General features: G+C 40.6%; 1 protein-coding gene across 1 annotated transcript in view; it reads left to right on the forward strand.

Annotated features, from left to right (window-relative positions):
• The first annotated feature begins 6,269 nt into the window (after window positions 1–6,269).
• Window positions 6,270–22,393, forward strand: part of LOC139442413 (2-oxoadipate dehydrogenase complex component E1-like) — a 34,758-nt gene continuing 18,634 nt past the window's right edge. Inside the window, exons 1-10 of the mRNA XM_071223225.1 lie at window positions 6,270–6,448; window positions 8,356–8,476; window positions 10,925–11,096; window positions 12,318–12,425; window positions 13,384–13,495; window positions 15,316–15,413; window positions 16,139–16,202; window positions 17,462–17,535; window positions 20,923–21,066; window positions 22,009–22,124. Coding sequence (XP_071079326.1) covers window positions 6,316–6,448; window positions 8,356–8,476; window positions 10,925–11,096; window positions 12,318–12,425; window positions 13,384–13,495; window positions 15,316–15,413; window positions 16,139–16,202; window positions 17,462–17,535; window positions 20,923–21,066; window positions 22,009–22,124 — 1,142 coding nt within the window. The 5' untranslated portion in view covers window positions 6,270–6,315. The remainder of the gene's footprint in view (window positions 6,449–8,355; window positions 8,477–10,924; window positions 11,097–12,317; window positions 12,426–13,383; window positions 13,496–15,315; window positions 15,414–16,138; window positions 16,203–17,461; window positions 17,536–20,922; window positions 21,067–22,008; window positions 22,125–22,393) is intronic.

A 22,393-nucleotide genomic window follows, 5' to 3' on the forward strand; every position in this document is an offset into this window, starting at 1 on the left:
CTTGTGTATAGTACACGCTTGAGTTGAAGCCACACACCCCATTGGTGGGAAGAGGTTTGGAGAAAACTTTGATACTATTTGGTATATAATAAGCTGTCAAAAACTACTGAGGTCACATCAGGTGAACAAACAGGAGATAGCAAACTTGGTCAACAAGACTCTACCGAAAATTAATGTACACAATATTAAATGAAATTATGAATAAAATTATGGAAGTAGCTATAGATTATAAACATGAAGCCACAAATTGAACACTTTATTGCAGTGTTTAAGGCATAAAAAATAAAAGAATTGATTCTCAGCATTTTGATAATACATGTATAGTGCAGATGGTTTCTTTGTTTTTTGTCTGTTTTTGTTGTTGTTCAAACTAAGATGTAACCAAACAAACAGCTGTGTACAATCAGTCTGGGAAAGGGATCCCTACAGAAATGTATTTTTGTGATGAGTAAAATACTGGAATACAGTATTTGACTACCGTTGGTCTTGGAAAATTTAAGGATTTTTTTTTTTTTTTTTAAATGGAAATAAAAAACGAAAAGTGTGGTGAACTTTATGATGATGACTGAGAACCAAGACTATTATTTTTTTAGTCTAATAACAGGACTTTAGTACAGTTTTCGGAGCTATTTACTTTGGAATTAATTCATTGCCTGCATGTTTAATATATAACCCCCTCAGCTGTATTTTTGGGGTGGTTGGGGGAAATTGAGCATTATACACAGGAATATATGGCATTATTGGTTATGAATTTAACCAGATTACATCATTACCTCATAATCCTGTCTAGTGTACAAGAACTCAGCCCTTACTTTATATCATAAACATTCTGAATGGCTCATTTTCATTGGAGTTTGATGTTTTCCCTTTGGCTTATTTCTACCTTTATAGGGCAGTGGTTAGCCTAGTGGTTAAGTGTTTGCTCATCAGACCGAAGACACAGGTTTGATTCCCAACATGGATATTTGTGAAGCCCATGCCTGGTGTTCCCCTCAATGATATTGCTTAAGGCTTCCTAAAACCAAACTCACTCACTTTTTCTACCATATGAAATATTAATATTTACTCTGTAAACTACTATATGCAGGTAGCTATATATTTTATCTGTATTTTAACCACATGGGCGGATGTTGTAATGGGTGGATGGGGTCCATTTGGGAATTTGTCACTTCAGTGTGGGATTGGGAGAAGCAGATGTTCAATGTTTTACCTTCAGCATCAGAATGTATCAGTGGTGTTAGGTGGAGTGTTTAACTTGTCGAAATACACATGTGTATCAATAAAACAGGGATATTCTTCTTGATTATTTGTTTTTTATTCTGGAAAGTTATTACAGAGATGTAGAAAAAGGAGGAGTTCAAATGTTTGATGTCTGATAAACATCATAATTCCTTGCGTTTGGGGGTAAATGTGGAGGGCAAACAGGTCTGAAAGTTGTTCATCAGGCATTATCAACTTTTTTGATAAATTCAAGATAAATTATGGGAAAGATTGTGCGAATTCAAAAACACTTTTTGGTGCCATGCTGGTTTTTTTTTATAATCTCAGAATGTATCTAAACAATGTAATATTACAAAAGATAAGGAATACAGATTTTATCAGACATAGAAATTTGAACTGCTCCCTTATCCACAGAATATAGCGTCATTGTCCCACAGTCAAGAGGATTACATCATTGTCCCACAGTCAAGAGGATTACATCATTGTCCCACAGTCAAGAGGATTACTTCATTGTCCCACAGTCAGCCAAGAATAACATCATTGTCCAACAGTCAGCCTAGAATAACATCATTGTCCCACAATCAGCCAAGAATAACATCATTGTCCCACAGTCAGCCTAGAATAACATCATTGTCCCACAATCAAGCCCAGAGTAACATCATTGTTCCACAATCAGCCACACAATAACATCATTGTCCCACAATCAACCAGAATAACATCATTGTCCCACAGTCAGCCTAGAATAACATCATTGTCCAACAGTCAGCCTAGAATAACATCATTGTCCCACAGTCAGCCTAAAATAACATCATTGACCCACAATCAAGCACAGAGTAACATCATTGTTCCAGAATCAGCCACACAATAACATCATTGTCCGACAATCAACCAGAATAACATCATTGTCCCACAGTCGGCCTAGAATAACATCATTGTCCCACAGTCAGCCTAGAATAACATCATTGACCCACAATCAAGCACAGAGTATCATCATTGTTCCACAATCAGCCACACAATAACATCATTGTCCCGCGATCAACCAGAATAACATCATTGTCCCACAGTCAGCCTAGAATAACATCATTGTCCCACAGTCAGTCTAGAATAACATCATTGTCCCACAGTCAGCCTAGAATAACATCATTGTCCCACAGTCAGCCTAGAATAACATCATTGTCCCACAGTCAGCCAAGAATAGCATCATTGTCCCACAGTCAGCCAAGAATAGCATCATTGTTCCACAGTCAGCCAAGAATAACATCATTATCCCACAGTCGGCCAAGAATTACATAATTGTCCCACAGTCACCCACAGAATTACATCATTGTCCCACAGTCAGCCAAGAATAACACCAATATCCCACAGTCAGCCTAGAAAAACCTCATTGTCCCACAATCAGACACAGATTAGCGTCATGGTCTCACAGTCAGACACAGATTAACATCGTTGTCCAACAATCAGACACAGAATAACATTAGTGTCCAAGAGTCGGACACAGAATAACATCATTGTCCCACAGTCAGCCACAGAATAACATTAGTGTCCAATAGTCGGACACAGAATAACATCATTGTCCCACAGTCAGCCACAGAATAACATTAGTGTCCAAGAGTCGGACACAGAATTACATAATTGTCCCACAGTCAGCCACAGAATAACATTAGTGTCCAAGAGTCGGACACAGAATAACATCATTGTCCCACAGGCCACCGCGGAATAACATCATTGTCCCACAGTCAACCACGGAATAACATCATTGTCTCACAGTCAGACACAGAATAACATCATTGTCCCACAGTCAGCCTAGAATAACATCATTGTCCCACAGTCAGTCTAGAATAACATCATTATCCCACAGTCGGCCAAGAATTACATCATTGTCCCACAGTCAGCCTAGAATTACATCATTGTCCCACAGTCAACAACAGAATTACATCATTGTCCCACAGTCAGCCAAGAATAACACCAATATCCCACAGTCAGCCTAGAAAAACATCATTGTCCCACAATCAACCACAGATTAGCGTCATTGTCCCAGTCAGACACAGAATAACATCGTTGTCCCACAGTCAGACACAGAATAACATCATTGTCCCACAGTCGGCCAAAGAATAACATCATTGTCCCACGGTCAACCAAAGGATAACATCATTGTCCCACAGTCACCATAGAATAACATCATTGTCCCACAGTCATCATAGAATAACATCATTGTCCCACAGTCACCGCAGAATAACATCATTGTCCCAGTCACCACAGCATAACATCGAACGATATATATACTGAGGATATTGTATAGACCCTTTTGTTTCTCAACACCATGACATATACACACCAAAAGGGCGTACTAAAGATGGTGCTGGGGTTGTGCTCTGTTACAATCAAAATTTCCTAATCGAAATTTTAGAAAGCTGACATCAGATTGACTCAGGAACCCACATAGCCTTCATTTAGACTGGGCGGTCAAAGTTTGTTCGATTCGCCTGGTGCGGCCTTCTATGTAGTTGCCCTCAGATCTTCAGGGACAGCCTCCGTGGTCTAGTGGAGCGTTCGGTAGAGGGTAAAGTCCCTGATTCGATCCCCGGCTGCGTCATACGAAAAGACTTTAAAAGATGGTACTTGTTGTTACCCTGTCTGGCGCTTGGCATTAAGGGGCTAAAACAAGGACTGGTCAGTATACTTTGTCTGGGTGGGGTATTCATGTTAAACTGTGACATGATATCTCAGTGGGCTAGTACTATAAATCGGCATCAGCCGGACTAGTGTAACCTAACACACGTGCATGCACGTCGCTATATAAGTGCAATAATCTTGGACGCGACGTTAAACCCATTTCACCTCACCTCACCGCAGATCTTCTGGCAGAGATCGAGTTAAGGTAAATTATCATGAGTTCATTGAGATGACCAGCCTTGGTCTCCCTTCAAGGAGTCACGAGTTGCCCCGTCTTGTAAGACGTCCGTACTCGCTGAGCAGAGTTGTCTTCATTAGTGTTCGAATCCCGAATCGCCAAAATCTGTTTTTAGGTCTTTCAGCACCATACCGTGCTTGTGGGTTTCACCGACGTGGTAGACGTCTAAAACCTGCATCACTTCGGGATTCCCCCCACATCAAGCTGACATGCCGTGATGTAATTGAAATACTGTTCTTAGCGGAGATAGACAAAACTCACTCACTCACTCTCTCATCTCACTTCGTGGGGATGCTGGGTAGCGTACAGACAGTTTTATTTGAACGTAAAGACCACCGGCCCCTTATACCTATTACATTAACAGAAACGTTCGAAGCGCACATAAACGTATTTACAATTTACAGTACAGGGTTTCTGAGTTTATTTACACCTTTAAGACAATAGCATAGATTTGTTTGGACGTTTTCATTTTTGTTACGAATGACGTGTATTAGGGTGGAGAATTTATGGATATCAACTTCTTTATTATGAGGAACACAACATTTCGGAGTATATGCTTACTCCATCAGGTGAATGAATGCTATGAGGCAGAGAGCATATTTCTGTACATGTAAGAATAACAAAAGTAATGAGATAACAAATAGGTGGAAACTTAACAAGGGAAGCCAACAGATAATTGGCGCTGATAGGTGATTAGCTATAGACAATGGAAGCCAACACTTTACAGTAACTAGAGCTGATAGTTATGGACAACAGGAAGCCAAGACTTAAACTGTCACTGGTTGGTAACTGGCAATGGACAATGGGCCAACGGGAGGCTGGGAATAATTAGCACTGATAGTAGTCTGCCATACAGACCCTACAACAAATATATCCAATACAGCCCATGCAAGTCTATAATGTTTGGCAAGTCTAGATTACTGCAGTATGATAATGAAGAAAGTCCCTGGGCTCCTTTTTATTATATTTTAGAACTATAATTTAACAACCTTTTTTCTGTAAAATGTGTTCATTTCAGAGACTAGATGATAGTCTCCATTGATAGGTAAAGGAATAGAAATAGCAATGGACAAATGGAAGCCGGCTAGATAATCATGTGTATGACTTCTAAATGCCTTTCGGGGGCACATCATTACACTTGTCAAATGATGTGACAAAAGAATTGGGTGGTCAAGCTTAATCACTTTTGGGGGCACGGTTGGCCCAGTCGTCTAAGGCGCCGCAATTCGCTGTGCAGAGTTGCGTCCCTTGGGCACGCCAGAAACCTATGATTGTGGGTTCGAATCCCGGTTCGCCCCAATTATGTTTCTAGGTTTGTCAGCACCATACCCGTGTTCGTGGGTTTCACCGAAGTGGTAAACGTCTGAGACCTGCATCACTTGGGGCTTTCCTCCCACATTTAGCTGACACGCCGTGATATAACTGGAATACCGTTAAAAGCGGCGTTAAACCCAACTCACTCACTCACTCCCTAAATGCCTTTCCACGACCTGACGTGTATCAGATAGTGTTAGTTTTCTAAACTATGGATGCAACGCGTAATAAAAGTATTTCTTACATCATAGTATAATTTACAAACAAACAAAACACCTATGCCAAACCAATAACAGTGAATAAAACCATGAATATCTTCACGTAACAAGGTTATGAGTTGGAGCGGGTGGTGACGCGATTAAGGGACGCAACTCTGCATAGTAAATTGCGGCAGAACCTGTGCCTCGCTGAAAAGGGAAAAACCTTGCTCTGTGATAATAATATTTGTGCATTAAAGATAGAGTCACACTACAGTCAGGCTCAGGTAGGGTTTAACACGTTTTCATTTCATATCGGAAACAATGTCGTATAACAATTATGCAATATATGTTGAGTACTATATATATAGCGTACTTCACAGATTCGCCCGCTAGATCTATATATAAAAATAAACAACATATATATAATGAATACCTAGATCGAAAGTTTTGAACAAATGTATTTTATTCACCGTTGTTACATAATGCAGTCACGATCCTTCTTTTGAAAGAATTACCAAGGGAGTCTAACGCTGACTTCGACATACGGTAACGGAGCGAGAAACAGAACCCGAGCGCCAAGCAGATCTACGGAAGATCTGTCAGGTTTCACCCGAATGGGCTGCCCGCGTGATATGATGTCGGTGTAAAAGTGTGAATTTTTCTTTCAGAATGTTGAAGATTCCAAGAACTCTCCACCGACGAAAGGATGCCACCTGCCTCTTCCAAGCACTGTTGTACCATGCAAGATCGGGAGTTTTCGGATTCAAGGCAAGACAATCACAAGAAAGCAACGATTTTGCACGTAGGTTGTTTTTTCCGAATGACCGACATGGGATGTCCTTGACACTCCGATGTGGCAGTGATTGTTTAAACTACAGTGCGCTGAGATATGTGTTCGTTCGTTAACGCCATGTTGTTGATGGTTACGTAGATGAAAATTGTGGGTTATGAGAAACTTGTTATTGGGTAAATACGTTAAAAATGGTTGCTATTGTAGGGAAATTGGTTAGGGGGTCAACACCCAATTTTGACCAATCAGATGATTGTATCCGACCACACCCCCAAGTGAAATATTCAACGTGTGATTGTCAGATTTACCTGTTGTCACAGTAACGATTACCTGTGATATAAGGCAGATGGTCGATAAACCTAAATATCTAATTACATGTTTTACAAGAGAAGGATTCACCATATGATTAGATACAAAAATATCAGTACCATATTCCATATCACAGTTCCGTTATGTTTATTATCACATTAGCTAACTTAATTAATCAAGTCTAAAAAAGTTAATTTATGAAATAATAGCTACAGAATCAACAGTACAGATCAACTATTTCATGACTATAGACATATAATAAATGATATATTGTACTGAATAAAATGGAATAATTTGGGCCAGAACAATCTTATTCCTTGTGTTATAGTTGTAATGTTACAATTAAAGCTTACACCGTATTCGACGTAATAAGCGCCCCGCTCTAATAAGCGCCCACTGCGGTATTTGCTAATATATTGGCTAGTGAACAATCCCAATTAGCACCCCTTCCGATTGACCAATGTTCACAAGACGTATTAATTCGCGTACATTACTCACTCGTGTGTAATATGCACCCTTAATTATGGGCAATTAAATTCTAGAAAAATATACATAAACATAAACATTTCAGGCTGTCAGCATAAACCACGAAATGTATCTTTCCACTCTGTTTTAACATTAAATCTCTAGGGATATATCTGAACTTTCTCACTTTAGATTTTCATGTGACACTGTTCAAATTCATGTTAAACTAAACTCACCAACTCACTCAAACACCACCCACTCAAACACCATCCACTCATCCACTGATCGTTAGTGCTGATGCTGTTGTCTCTCCAGCTGTTGAACCATTTGACATACCGGTACTACTTATGTGTAACAATTATGATGTGCATTTTTCTCATGCTTTACAGATTTTTTAGGGGCAGGGAAACAAAAATTCAAATCCATTTTTGTATTTTAGTTTACTGCTCCACTACAGGCTGGCTGGTATAAACAATATAAATGATTTATTGTGGGAGGTGAGTGAGTGAGTTGGGTTTAACGCCGCTTTTAACAGCATTCCAATTATATCACGGCGTGTCAGCTTAATGTGGGAGGAAAGCCCGAAGTGATGCAGGTCTCAGACGTTTACCACTTCGGTGAAACCCACGAGCACGGGTATGGTGCTGACAAATCTAGAATCATAATTTGGGCGAACAGGGATTCAAACCCACAATCATAGGTTTCTGGCATGCCCAAGGGACGCAACTCTGCACAGCGAATCGTGGCGCCTTAGACGACACCCGTGCCCCCAATTGTGGGAGGAGAACCTGCAACATCTGTTGCTTTAAGCAAGTCAAACCTGACGAATCGAGCAGGATAACTGCTGTCCTATCAATTTCAGGAACAACAAACTATATATTGCCTCCAATGATTGATATATTGAGTGGGTCCTTGTTTAGAAAAGATTTTTTGGATGCAATATGGTGGGATAAAAAAAGGTAAATTCTTGAAAAAAATTCAGTTTCTACCAATTTAGCCAGCGGATCCGTAAAGCAACTAAAAAAATAAAGTGTGGCCTAACTTGTTATGAAATTAAACTGAAATAGTCATTTTTGGTGAACCATTTCTGGTTCTTATTTCTGGTGAACAATGTTCCACTTCAACTTGTGATTTTCGCTCCTCAGCCACTGTGGACCAGCTGCAGAACCGGACCGAGAACGCCAATGTGTTCCGTCTTGTGGAGGCGTACAGACAGTTCGGGCACAAAAAGGCGAGACTAGACCCCCTGGGGATTACACAGATTGGGTGAGGATCTTGAATTATTGTAGACCAGCACACAACCACTTGTTATGATTATGATTATTATTATGCAGACATTTATGGTACAAATATACCAGTAGTGAATCTACTTGTTCTACCATCTCACTGCTAGCCCCTAAGTTACAATTAATGCGGTTGCAAATGTGACTTCATTTGACTTTGGCTGGTCTTAAAACAAAATGGTGGTTGGCAAGTGGCACATTCAGAAAAATGATATTTCTGGTAAAGATGGCTAAAAAAGATATAAGATATATGTACTGTGTGCTATTAGGGGTGACCATAAGATGTACCTTTTCTATTGCAATAGTTGTACAATTTTCAGATCATAAGGGGTGGTCGGGTAGCCTAGTTGTTAAAGCGTTTGCTCGTCACGACGAAAACCCGGGTTCGATTCCCGACATGGGTACAATGTGTGAAGCCCATTTCTGGTGTCCCCGGCCGTGATATTGCTGGAATATTGCTAAAAGCGGCATTAAACCATACTCGCTCACTTCAGATCATAAATATCATCAGTTACCTCCCTTGACTATTGACACCCCAAGCTCCTCACAGCGATATCCCGTTCGCAGAGCTTTCTGCACTATCATCATCACCAGTCACAGCTCCTCACTGTGCTAGGCAGCCTACAACCATGCATGGAGTTGAAGTCGCAACCTACTGACCGTTATGTTTACAAACAAGTGAGGACTGTTGCGATGCTATATATACTTTCCTGGCTAACTGGTTTCGTTTGTTTGTCAATTTGAATTTCTATTTCATTTCAACTGTAGTTATTGTACAGGGAACATGCTTTTCGGTTAGTCTGCCATCTTAAATTTAAGGGACAGAATGTCAACCATTCTCAAGCTTTGTTTGTAAACAAGCGCTGATAATCCCCGAACTTTCTCCGCTCTGCTTGCCTTATTCTGCGACAGAATGTTCTGCTCTAGTGACCACACCGTGGACATCGGCATGTCACGTGACCCGACTTTTCTCTTGTTTGTAAACAAACGCACTTATTGTAAATTATAAACCTATTCATTGGGATCCCTATTAAGTAAGAGACTTCTTTCTGTAGGCATTAAAACCTATTGTGAGGTTTTACTTTCCAGTCGGGTTAAATCTCATAAACAGGGACGTTGTAATGTCCCTGGGATTTTATATAATATCCCAGTGATTTTATAGGATATTCAAGTCATATTTGCTATAATATCCCAGGGATTTTATTAATATAACTTCCGTTCAGATTGTAACATGTAATGAAATGTAAAATCAAATGACAAATATTTTCTTCATATTCCCGAGGATCGAACTCGCAACCTTCATATCTAGCCCAGTGAGTGTACCACGAGGCTACAGAGGTGTTGATAAGCCTCACTGGTTTTTAGAATGTCCTTTCCATGATCCGTACGCCAGCAACAGATATTTTACGCGCGTTTCCTAAGGTTCATGGAAAGTATGTTCGAAATGTTGATAAATGTTGTTTTAAGTTTCTTTTTTCAGTTCATAAGTATGGAAAAACATTTTCCCTCGGTTATGGTAGACAGAGCATGCACTGGGGGTCCGGAAAAACCGTGGGGACTTCGGCCCCTTGGTTTTTCCCTCTCCCCAGGGCATGCTCTGTCTACCAAAAACCTCGTGAGCGTGTTTACTCCAATACATAAGAACAGACAGGCCTGATGCAAGCCTTTTGGTGCGCTTTACATGTTGTTTTGCAAAATTACATAGACATACAACTACAACTGCGAGAGTGAGGTGCAAGACAATACACCCTACACGTCAAAGTGACCGTATCGCTTCGATGACAGCACGTGGAGAATCTATACGCATTTATTAGGATCTTTTCTCGATGAATGTTATGTGTTATGTGTAGACTCGTCTTAAATGAAACAGATGAAAAACACACGAATGGACTGTGTAAGATGTGACGATGTGACGATGTGACGATGTGACAGAGGTATGAGGCTGGTCGCAAGGAACTCTGGGTAGGAATACATGTAGTAATACAACTAAAGTTGATTGGTTGCTGTTGGCACAGACACTGTAAAGATGTACCCAGTGGAAAACTCCAATACAGATATGAACCTCTAGAACAGACTTGTACACTAGGTCACATGATACTCCTTCTGTTCTTAAACATGGCAAAATTATTGGATTATTTTGGATTTTCTGAGGAAACATTTATGATAAGAGTTGAGATGGCTAACCCTAACATTTCCTCACATCAGCCTTCAGAATGATAGAAATGCTAACACGTGACAAAAGAGGTACATATTTGTATAAACATCTTTACGTTGTGAACACATTTACTTGAGGCCTACCTGAGGTACATTCCTGTAGTAGCTGTGTGGTAACAACGACTCCCCATTTCACTACTATATAGTTCCAGAATAGTGTTTATTCCTTTGGAAATACTATTGCCTAAGACATTAACAGAAACATCCATGTTTCCAGAGATCCCCCAGAACTCAGCCTGAGCAAGTTTGGGCTAAACCCCAACCAGACTGTGGCCAGTCTTGATGGAATATACAATGGCAGTCAGGGGCAGATAACTGTGTCAGACCTCATCACTCAACTGGAACACACCTACTGCAGCCATGTTGCTGCCGAATTTTCACATCTACAGGTAAAGATGGGTATCATTTCGGAATAACTCTTTAGAATGACCTTTCATTTTTTGACATTGGAACTCTTAGAATAGCTTATGGAATATGAGGCACGGGCCGTGTAACGATATGAAATGTAGGCCCAGATAGCGTAATTATTGCTTATATTATTAATCACTGGATTGTCGAATCCAGACTTGATTTATTAAAGGCTGACATAATATATGAGCTGGATTGACTTGTTCAGTTCGATTGAGATCTTGTGATTGTAAAATACATGTCAAAGAGTAATAGGGCTTGCCTAAAACAGAGGCATTCAAAATGGACAGAAGAATTCATTATTAACAGATGTGTTCGATCATTATTTCAAAGTCATATTTTACCATTTGCTGCTTTCCTCATCCCCCCAATCTCCACTTCCCCCGTCCCCCAATCTCCACTTCCCCCATCTCCACTTCCCCCATCCCCCCAATCTCCACTTCCCCCATCTCCCCAATCTCCACTTCCCCCATCCCCCCAATCTCCACTTCCCCCATCCCCCAATCTCCACTTCCCCCATCTCCCAATCTCCACTTCCCCCATCTCCCAATCTCCACTTCCCCCATCTCCCCAATCTCCACTTCCCCCATCCCCCAATCTCCACTTCCCCCATCTCCCAATCTCCACTTCCCCCATTCCCCAATCTCCACTTCCCCCGTCCCCCAATCTCCACTTCCCCCATCTCCCCAATCTCCACTTCCCCCATCCCCCCAATCTCCACTTCCCCCATCTCCCAATCTCCACTTCCCTCATCCCCCCAATCTCCACTTCCCCCGTCCCCCAATCTCCACTTCCCCCGTCTCCCAATCTCCACTTCCCCCATCTCCCAATCTCCACTTCCCCCATCTCCCAATCTCCACTTCCCCCATCTCCCAATCTCCACTTCCCCCATCTCCCAATCTCCACTTCCCCCATCTCCCCAATCTCCACTTCCCCCATCCCCCAATCTCCACTTGCCCCATCTCCCAATCTCCACTTACCCCATCTGCCAATCTTCCCAATCTTTACTTCCCCCACCCCCCCAATCTCCACTTACCCCACCCACCCCATCTCCACTTACCCCCATCCCCTCTTTACCCTCATCCCCTCTTTTCTCGCATCCTTGCTACCCCTGTCTCTGCTATAATGGGAAACAAGCTTATTGAAAGAAGAAAGCCTCACTTTAGAACTTACAGTTATGTCATCTGACCTCTATTTCCCAGACTGAAGAGGAAAGAAACTGGTTTGCTGCTGCCATGGAAACCACAGGTCACACATCACTCCAGGCAGATAGACGGGTTGACCTTGCCAAACTGATGCTTCGATGTCAGGTGAGGCCTCATGGGATATGTACACTGAAACAGACTATTGACAGATGTGGATAACAATTGTCAGATTTCAGTACTGTTTAAATGTACAGTGTCATGAGACCTGTGAAGATCCCGGGTAGAATATGTCCTCTGCATCCCATGCTAGCTGTAAAAGGCGACTAACGGGATCGGGTGGTCAGGTTTCACTGACTTGGTTGATACATGTCATTGTATCCCAACTGTATGGATCAATGCTCATGATGTCAATCACTGGATTGTCTGGTCCAGACTCAATAATTTACAGATCACCATCAAAAAGCTGGAATATCGCTGAGTGCGGCATTAAACAACAAACAAATAAACAAAACAAAACAGTGTTATTAACAAGCCACTTTGAAATACAGTCAAACATTGTTGTGTCGAACTTTGATGTCAAACGTACAGTTGTGTCAAAGTAAAAGCTTTTTTTACCATTTACTGCTTCCTTCATCCCCCCTTCTCATTCCTACTTCCCATCCATGGTTCCCCATCCCCACTTCCCCCCCTCACCCCCTCACCTCCGCCTCCCCACATCCCTGCTCCAGATCCCTGCTGTAGAAGCTTGGTCCCTACGTATTCCTTCTTTAGTCATCATTTTCGGTTGTGCCGAACCTCGCATATCTCGAAGTATTTACGTAGGTCCCTTCAACTTCGACACAACAGTGTTTGACTGCACTTGGAATAGAACTGATTGCAGAGTGAAGGAACTGTCACTCACTCACTCAGCAGGTTGTGCGACCAATTTAACCATGACAAGTCATCATGCTGACTGAATGTTGTAACTACATTCAGTCATCATGATGTCTTGTCATGGTTAAATTGGTCGCACAATGTGTGGAACTAGAAGACATCCAGTGGATTAAGGCTGCCCAATTCAATAAATCAGTTTTGGTTGAACTTCTGACAATGCCATTAATAATTATTTGTATTGTTTTCACAGGCGTTTGACCATTTTCTGGCCAACAAGTTCACTACGGTGAAGCGCTATGGAGGAGAGGGCGGGGAGAGCATGATGGGAGTTTTTGATGAGGTGTTCCGAAAAAGTGCTTCAAGTATGTTGTTAATATACTCACAGAACTTTAAGATTCATTTGATGAGTATATTACATATCAGTATATCATGCCTTTTGATATAAAACATTTAACAAGAGTAGATTAAAGTTTAAACCCTCACTTTTATCAGCTTATGTTGATAGACAGTCAGTCGGACCTCGTTTAACCTCCAGATATCTGAACCCCTTGTTACCTGACCTCCCAGATGATACAATGTATACCATATTCGACGTAATAAGCGCCCCGCTCTAATAAGTGCCAACAACCATATTTATTAATATATTGGCTAGTGAACAATCCCAATTAGTCACCCCTTCCGATTGATCAATGTACACAAGACTTATTTAATCGTGTATAATATGCACTCATGTGTTATATGGAACCTTAATTATGGGCAATTAAATTCTGGAAAAATATATCTGTCGTATAAAAACATTTCAGGCTGTCAGCATAAACCACGAAATTTATCCTTCAACTTTGTTTTTTTCACCAAAATACCATTCTAATGAGAGCCCCCAATTTCTAATTTTTAGAGCGCCCTGGGCGTTATTACGTCGAATACGGTATGTGAAATGAATAGCAGAAGTATCATTTATGAAGGATGGATTGATTAATAGATAAAACACATGGTGTCAGACAGACCTGCGCACGATGCTATGACAATGCCATTTTATTACTGAAACAGCTGTTGGAAGAAACGTATGTTTTACCTTGTTCAGATAATACCCTTGTTTTAGGCTTAAAAAAAATTAAAAATGGTTATCAGACCATGGGTTTTGAAAATATAGTGTGGGTGGGCGGTGTTTTTTTTGCATGTAACCAAATTCTGTTTACAATAATTTTGGCGAAATCACATTGTTCTTAAGTATTGTATCATTTCACTGCCGTGTTCATGTGTTTGGGATGCGGAATATGTAAAGATTTTTAATTTTTTTAAAAATGGAAATAAAAACGAAACGTGCAGACTTTATGATGATGCGGGCAGTGCCTGAGAACCAAGACTATTATTTTTTTAGCCCTATATAAAGTTGTGATGGAGACATTGAGCCAACCTGCGGCACATAAACATTAAATATAGCCACGTTAACCTCCACTAGATGAAAGCTAAGGTTGTTTAGGTATATTAAGTTAAACTTATTCACGTTTATGGATGAATGAAACTTGTGAATTTCTCTCTCACTCTCTCTCTCTCTCTCTCTCTCTCTCTCTCTCTCTCTCTCTCTCTCTCTCTCTCTCTCTCTCTCTCTGTTTGATTTGGTCTGCCTCCATGGTCTAGTGGATTAGTGTCTGCCTGGGGAGCGGAAGGTCAATGGTTCAATCCCCTGGTGCTTGCCATTATTGGGATAAAACAAGTACTGGTCGACCCTGAGTCAATATAGCGTGTCTGAGTAGCTCCAGTGGATCGCGATTTTTCACGTCTCGATATCACGTTTCAATCGCAATCGCACACTAAGTAAAAAGTATTGATTTTAACCTTAAATGTATTCTTTAATAAATGTTACATCAAGCACTAATTACAAGTGAAAATGTAATATTTTCATCCACTGCACGATACTTGACACTGCCAACTGTCGTTAGTGTGCCAACTATTTGGTTGTCCTGTCAACGTGATCGTGAGCAAGGTATTGTAATATGTATCGGATGGAGCAGTTGGTGTATCGTCTGAGCACTTCTATTCATGTTAGATTGTGGAATGGTATCTCAATGGGCTCGCGCTAAAAGACTGGCATTAGGCTGGACAGCAACACACAGAGACACCACCATAATCTTGAACACGATGTAAACCCCATTTAACCTCGGCCCACCTGTATATGTTTCAGATGACATGTCAGATGTTGTGCTCTGCATGCCCCATAGAGGGCGCCTGAACTTTCTGACGTGCATGCTAGACTTCCCGCCAGTTCTTCTGTTCAGAAAGGTAAATCTGTACCTTTATAATGATGCAGGGGAAGACTGATCTGTGTAACAATGTCATGTGTTATAGATGCAGGGGAAGACTGAACTATGTAACAATGTTGTGTGTTATAGATGCAGGGGAAGACTGAACTATGTAACAATGTTGTGTGTTATAGATGCAGGGGAAGACTGAACTGTGTAACAATGTTGTGTGTTATAGATGCAGGGGAAGACTGAACTATGTAACAATGTTGTGTGTTATAGATGCAGGGGAAGACTGAACTGTGTAACAATGTTGTGTGTTATAGATGCAGGGGAAGACTGAACTATGTAACAATGTTGTGTGTTATAGATGCAGGGGAAGACTGAACTGTGTAACAATGTTGTGTGTTATAGATGCAGGGGAAGACTGAACTATGTTACAATGTTGTGTGTTATAGATGCAGGGGAAGACTGAACTGTGTAACAATGTTGTGTGTTATAGATGTAGGGGAAGACTGAACTATGTAACAATGTTGTGTGTTATAGATGCAGGGGAAGACTGAACTGTGTAACAATGTTGTGTGTTTTAGATGCAGGGGAAGACTTAACTGTGTAACAATGTTGTGTGTTATAGATACAAGGGAAGACTGAACTGTGTAACAATGTTGTGTGTTATAGATGCAGGGGAAGACTGAACTGTGTAACAATGTTGTGTGTTATAGAGGCAGGGAAGACTGAACTGTGTAACAATGTTGTGTGTTATAGATGCAGGGGAAGACTGAACTTCCCGAAGGTGCAAAGGGGACTGGAGATGTCTTGTCACATTCATGTGAGTCAGTTAAGATGATAATGATATATATAAATATACCTACCATCTGTCCATCCTTCTGTCCATCTGTCTGCATCCAATGGGGACATATTTTCTCAAAACTATTTACCTTAGAGAAATGAATTTTATACACTAATGTTACTCATCACGATCTCAAATAGGTTTCAAAACAGGTGTCTTGATTCATTTTTTACAGTTATGCACTCATGGCAGAGTAACTGCGATAATGTTTTTTTCTTGTTGACTGTTGATGAAAGAAGACTTTGTATGAACAGATATATGACCTAAGTTTTTCAAATAATTAAAAATACAACATTTATTTACGTATGTTGCAATGTCAATATTTCCGATATATTCATGATTTACGTGTTTATCATATCTCCATTGTGTTACAATAAATACCCTGGATCAAGTCACCATTGTACCTTCGTTTTGAGCCTGGTATCATGGCCCTTGTATTCACGATAACATCTTTTCCAGCAAAAAGTTCATTTATAACAGTCAACAGTCTTATCACTCAATTAAGTCTGTTGAGGGTTCGTGGATGAGGAGGGGCGGTCAGGTAGCCTAGTGGTTAAAGCGTTCGCTCACAGAAGACCTGGGTTCGATTCCCGACATGGGTACAATGTGTGAAGCCCATTTCTGGTGTCCCCTGCCGTGATATTGCTGGAATATTGCTAAAAGCAGCGTAAAACCATACTCACTCACTCACTCACTCATGGATGAGGGGCTGTGATTTTACATATAGATCTAGGCCAAATCAGCATTCAGAAGAGGAATGTTGATTGGTTGCTGGTTTCAATGAGGAAGAAAAAAAATTCTGCTTGAAGCTACTTCCAGTTGGTCATAAGGAAGATTGAAACAGTATAGTCACTTCTGCAGTGATTTGTTTGTTTGCTTGTTGTTAACGACGCACTCAGCAATATTCCAGCTATATGACAGCGATCTGTAAATAATCGATTCAGGACCAGACAATCCAGTGATTGACATCATGAGCATCATTCCACCCAATTGGGATATGATGACGTGCTTCAACCAAGTCGGCGAGTCTGACCACTCGATCCCGTATGTCACCTCTTACGAAAAGTATAGTCGCCTTTTACGGCAAGCATGGGTTGCTGAAGACCTATTCTGCCCCAGATCTTCAGTGGGCTTAGGGTGTATCATAATAGAATGGAGATATGCTACAATGGATAATCGTATATGATGGACTGCCAACAAGGATCTGGATATCTACTATTATGGTGTACATGTCACAGATACGTCAGTGGACCTGGAACATGGCGGCAAGTCGGTCCACGTGTCAGTCATCCCCAACCCATCACATCTGGAGGTACGTCCCAGAATACGCTTTACATAATACTGTAGTTGGAATTTTCTAATTTAACTATTTTAATGTTTCCATGGAAACACATTTGAAATCGACTACATTGTATAGAGGCAGGAATAGATTCATGTCTGGAAAGGCCTGTGTGAGATTATGTTATGACCTGTCTTCAGCGAGGGGGCACGGGTGGCCCAGTCGTCTAAGGCGCCGCGATTCGCTGTGCAGAGTTGCGTCCCTTGGGCACGCCATAAACCTATGATTGTGGGTTCGAATCCTGGTTCGCCCCGATTATGTTTCTAGGTTTGTCAGCACCATACCCGTGCTCGTGGGTTTCACCGAAGTGGTAAACGTCTGAGACCTGCATCACTTCGGGCTTTCCTCCCACATTAAGCTGAGACGCCGTGATGTAACTGGAATAATGTTAAAAGCGGCGTTAAACCCAACTCACTCACTCACTCTTCAGTTGGACGTACACTTCAACTTCTTCTCTACAACATTAATGTTAGTGTCAAGTCTTTGAAAGGCATTCAGAAATGATACACATTAAGGAAGAGAATTTATGGATGTCAACTTCAAAACATCTTCCAAAGGCAAGGGAGTTGACTGACTGTAAGAGTCCAGTTTCCACCGTAGCCGAGCAAGGCTGGAATTCCGGTGTTTCATTTTGACTGGACTAACGTGTCTATGCATAGTCCAATCTTTTATAATCAGTTAACGCGCTTGCCTTGGGAAGATAACTTCTTAATTATTAAGAACATGGTGTTTGGAGTATATACTTACTTCTTCATCTCTTCCTTATTAATGGTCTTCAGCAACCCATGCTTGCCATGAAAGGCGACTATGCTTTTGACATGTTGATGAAAATGTGCGTTTGAAGGTTGTATACAAAATACATGTACTAATGTTGGATTACACATGTATATATATGTGTGACGTCAGACGGTGAGTGCACGAGGAATGACGTAATACATTGTGCACCTCGGCATGCAGTTATCATATACACGGCGGAACAAGCCGATTAAACTCGGAATGTTTTACAAATTGCAGCGCCATCTGGCGTTCTTTATTGTCAACGTCCTTTCGTGCTCACTGACGTTCTTTCGTACACATTGTTCTTTCTTTTCTTATGACATCTTTTCATAACATTTGACTATTAATATTGCGTAGATTTGACATTTATTTTAACTTTGTATGTTTAACCCTCATCTGTTTGTTTTGTATTTTGACCTTTAGTAGTAACATTTAGTTCTTTATTTGTAATATTTGACCTTAATTGCGTACTTTTGTCCTTTTTTAAACTTTGTATTTTTTGACCGAATGGCCGCCCATACAAGTAGCTCTGATACGTCGTGATAAAGAATAGTAGAAGTTGCTATCTATAATGTCTATAATCTATATGTCATGTATTCATGTTCTTCCAACTTCTAAATGCCTATCGAAGACTCCAACCAGCTTATGTACAACCAGCATGTTTTAGTATGGCCACCAGGTAGCCATCTTTTATTTTACATTTTTTTTGCAAAATCTTCTTCTCCAAAATTTAAAGAATCTTGAAACTTGATGGATGGGATGGTCCTGATAACCTATTGTGATGTAACACTAATGTGTGTGTACGTTCTTTAACATGTTGTTATACTGTGGATGTATTCATCGACCAGGAAACCCCCAGCATTCCCCGAAATGCCCCAGCTTTAATTTAATTGTAAGAACAAGGTTTTAAAGTTGAATTTTATAAAGTGTCCTTTTGATGTGATGTAATTTGATTTTTGATTGGTTAAAAGTCACAATGTTTTTCACATGAAAATTGCATGATGAATCGAACCTGCAGCGTCACATATCGTGTTTAGTTTTGTGACCCACTATTTTCCCACTGAGTAACGGGCAGGTGATGAAATCCATGCTCAGTCTTACTTGTCATGACTTCAGTTGTCTGCATGCTGCACATGGCACGTTTCACCAAATTCCTTTCATACAATGACTCCCTTTATTTCTATACTGTCAGATATTTCTTTGTCAGTTTATAAGTTGGATAAAATCCTCCTCCTCGGTCATGACTGAGAATGTAAGCCAAGGGTGTCGGTTTTTATACTTTACATCAAATACGTTTCTAAGTTAGTTGGGGGAGCTCGATTGGAAATATAATAATATCATGCATTATTCGTCTTAAAAATCTTCTCCTTCAAAGCCTCTAGACCAATGAAGCTGAAAATTCATGTGCTTGTTTCCACTAATGATAACAGCCCAATTTGTTTAAGAGGTTGGGATCCAATTTTCAATATGGCAATAATGGCAGCCATATTGAAAAAGCAATTTATGGCTTTAATCAATTTTTCAAAATGTAATGATAGTAGGTAACGGGACATGTGTAGTTAATATTTGAGGTCAACTACTATGTTATTTTATTTGTGCAATACTCAGTGATAGCTGAAACATCTTACTGCCTTTACTCATCCTTTTCTGTTCAAAGTGTAATAGCGTATATTTTTTTAATTTGAAGTTTACACGATATACAGCTTTTCCATTGGACGTGAGGTCGGTCACATGACTGCGACATTGACGTTCATAAGTGTATGAACGACAAAATTTGACGTTCATACATTTTTGTGAGGGCCAAACATTGTATGAACGTCGTCGCAAGCTCCGATGTTCATACAATTTTGCCCTCACTGTATGAAGGTTCATACTCCAATGAACTCACACAAAGTAAGGGTCAATTCTTAAATGTTTAGTCACTAATGGAACTCAAGGCATAAAATTCTGTTATTGCAATGTTCTGTATTTTGACCGTTTAACTTTGAATATGCTCCTAAATTCTCTCAAAACAAATTTAAAAAAAATTCATTTCTTTTTAATTTCTCATTATTTATGCAGAAAATATTTGAATATAAATGTTGACAGCACCTTTAGTTGTGTGGCTGCCGTTCAAGACATTTTTTAACTGAGCTACAGAGCTCTGGCACTGTTGTTTATACATGTATTTTCACCTCAAGCTGCAAGGGGGACATCTGTAATTTATACATGTAAAACTAAATACCGTATTCGACATAATTAGCGCCCAGGGCGCTCTCAAAATGAGAATATTATTTTAAGTTGAAAGATCATAAATTTCGTGGTTTATGCTAACAGCCTGAAATGTTTACATACGACAGATATATTTTTCAAGAATTTAATTGCCCATAATAAAGGGTGATATAACACAAGAGTGCGTATTATTCACGAATAAATAAGTCTTGTGTACATTGATCAATCGAAAGGGGTGCTGATTGGGATTGTTCACTCGTCAATATATTAGCAAATATCGCCGTGGGCGCTTATTAGAGCGGGGCGCTTATTACGTCAAATAAGGTAGGTCTTGCCTTTAAAGTTAACGTAACAAAAATTGATGTTTTGCAGGCTAACAACCCTGTTGCTGTAGGCAAGACAAGGGCCAAGCAGTTGTACGTCGGGGAGGGGGACTACGCCCCGGGGGATGAGGGGCAGGCGGGGGAGAAGGTTCTCTGTGTACAGGTGCATGGGGACGCCTCGTTTACAGCTCAGGTGAGTCAAACATGATGTTGTCAGTTGGTGTCTAGAATAGTCTAGAACAACAGTGACAATCCATCATAGGAATAATTATTGAGCTAAAACATATCAAACATTTATTCTGTGGTGACATGGTGAAATTAATGCAAACCTCAAAGTGTAATTTTGAACCTTAATCTCTAATGCAATAAAATACTGTCACTGTAATGCTCTGTTGTAATTGTTTTTGAAGGATGCAGATGGTGCCTGAGGATAAAGGATAATTTCATAAGCCTCATCATTGTGTATCATTACATTGAGAATAATCCTTTCAACTTGATTGTATCCAGATGTGTATCATGTAGGGCTGGGACTCGGGTACTCATGTCAGGTGGGTACTGATTAGGAGAACCGTGAACATCCGGGGTAGAATCGGTCTTCAGCAACCCATGCTGCTGTAAAAGGCGACTAAGTTGTCGTAAGAGGTGATATAACCTTGGTCTTCTGTAGCTAAACTGCATCATTTTGATGATGGTTATAATATGTTGGGGGCAGTCGGGTAGCCTAGTGGTTAAAGCGTTCGCTCATCACGGCGAAGACCCGGGTTCGATTCCCGACATGGGTACAATGTGTGAAGCCCATTTCTGGTGTCCCCCGCCGTGATGTTGCTGGAATATTGCTAAAAACGGCGTAAAACCATACTCACTCACTATAAATGTGTTGTGTATATTGTCGGACCATAGGTTTTCAGACATCATACGTTTTTGGATGAACCTGCTTATCGCGATTTGTCTAGCTATAACAAGGGGTGTAGCATCACACAGACATTGTAAATACTCAGACGATGGCTTGTATAAATTTAAGAGACAATTATCTGGTAAGTGAATGAGATGTTTTACAGTTGTTCATGTGATTATCGAAAAACTATGATGTTACCAAGTCTGAAAACCCATAACACAGAGATATTTTGTGTTTCAGGGAATAGTGGCAGAAACGTTTTGTATAGCGGAATGTCCTCACTACCGCGTCGGCGGCAGCATACACCTCATCGTCAACAACCAGATCGGCTTCACAACCGAGGCCCTGCTGGGCAGGTACAGACATGGCGTCAAGTACAAGTTTATACACTGTCACACTGTCAGACTGTCACACTGAAACATGAACCTAGTAACCAGCCACACTTGTGTCAGTCAGTTAATGATGTTATATGCCACAGTCAATAATATCTCAGCTAAGTTACAGAGACCTGACACTGATCTCGTCTGAGACAGGCAAACTGGTGATTGAACAGACTATGTCATACCCACACAATCTGCCAAGTCCCTGGGCCTGACCACCCAGTCCCAGTTGAGTCCTATGCACA

Source organism: Haliotis cracherodii, unplaced genomic scaffold (assembly GCF_022045235.1).
Source record: "Haliotis cracherodii isolate W230 unplaced genomic scaffold, xgHalCrac1.p SCAF_5, whole genome shotgun sequence".
In the NCBI taxonomy this organism is placed as follows: Eukaryota; Metazoa; Mollusca; class Gastropoda; order Lepetellida; family Haliotidae; genus Haliotis; species Haliotis cracherodii.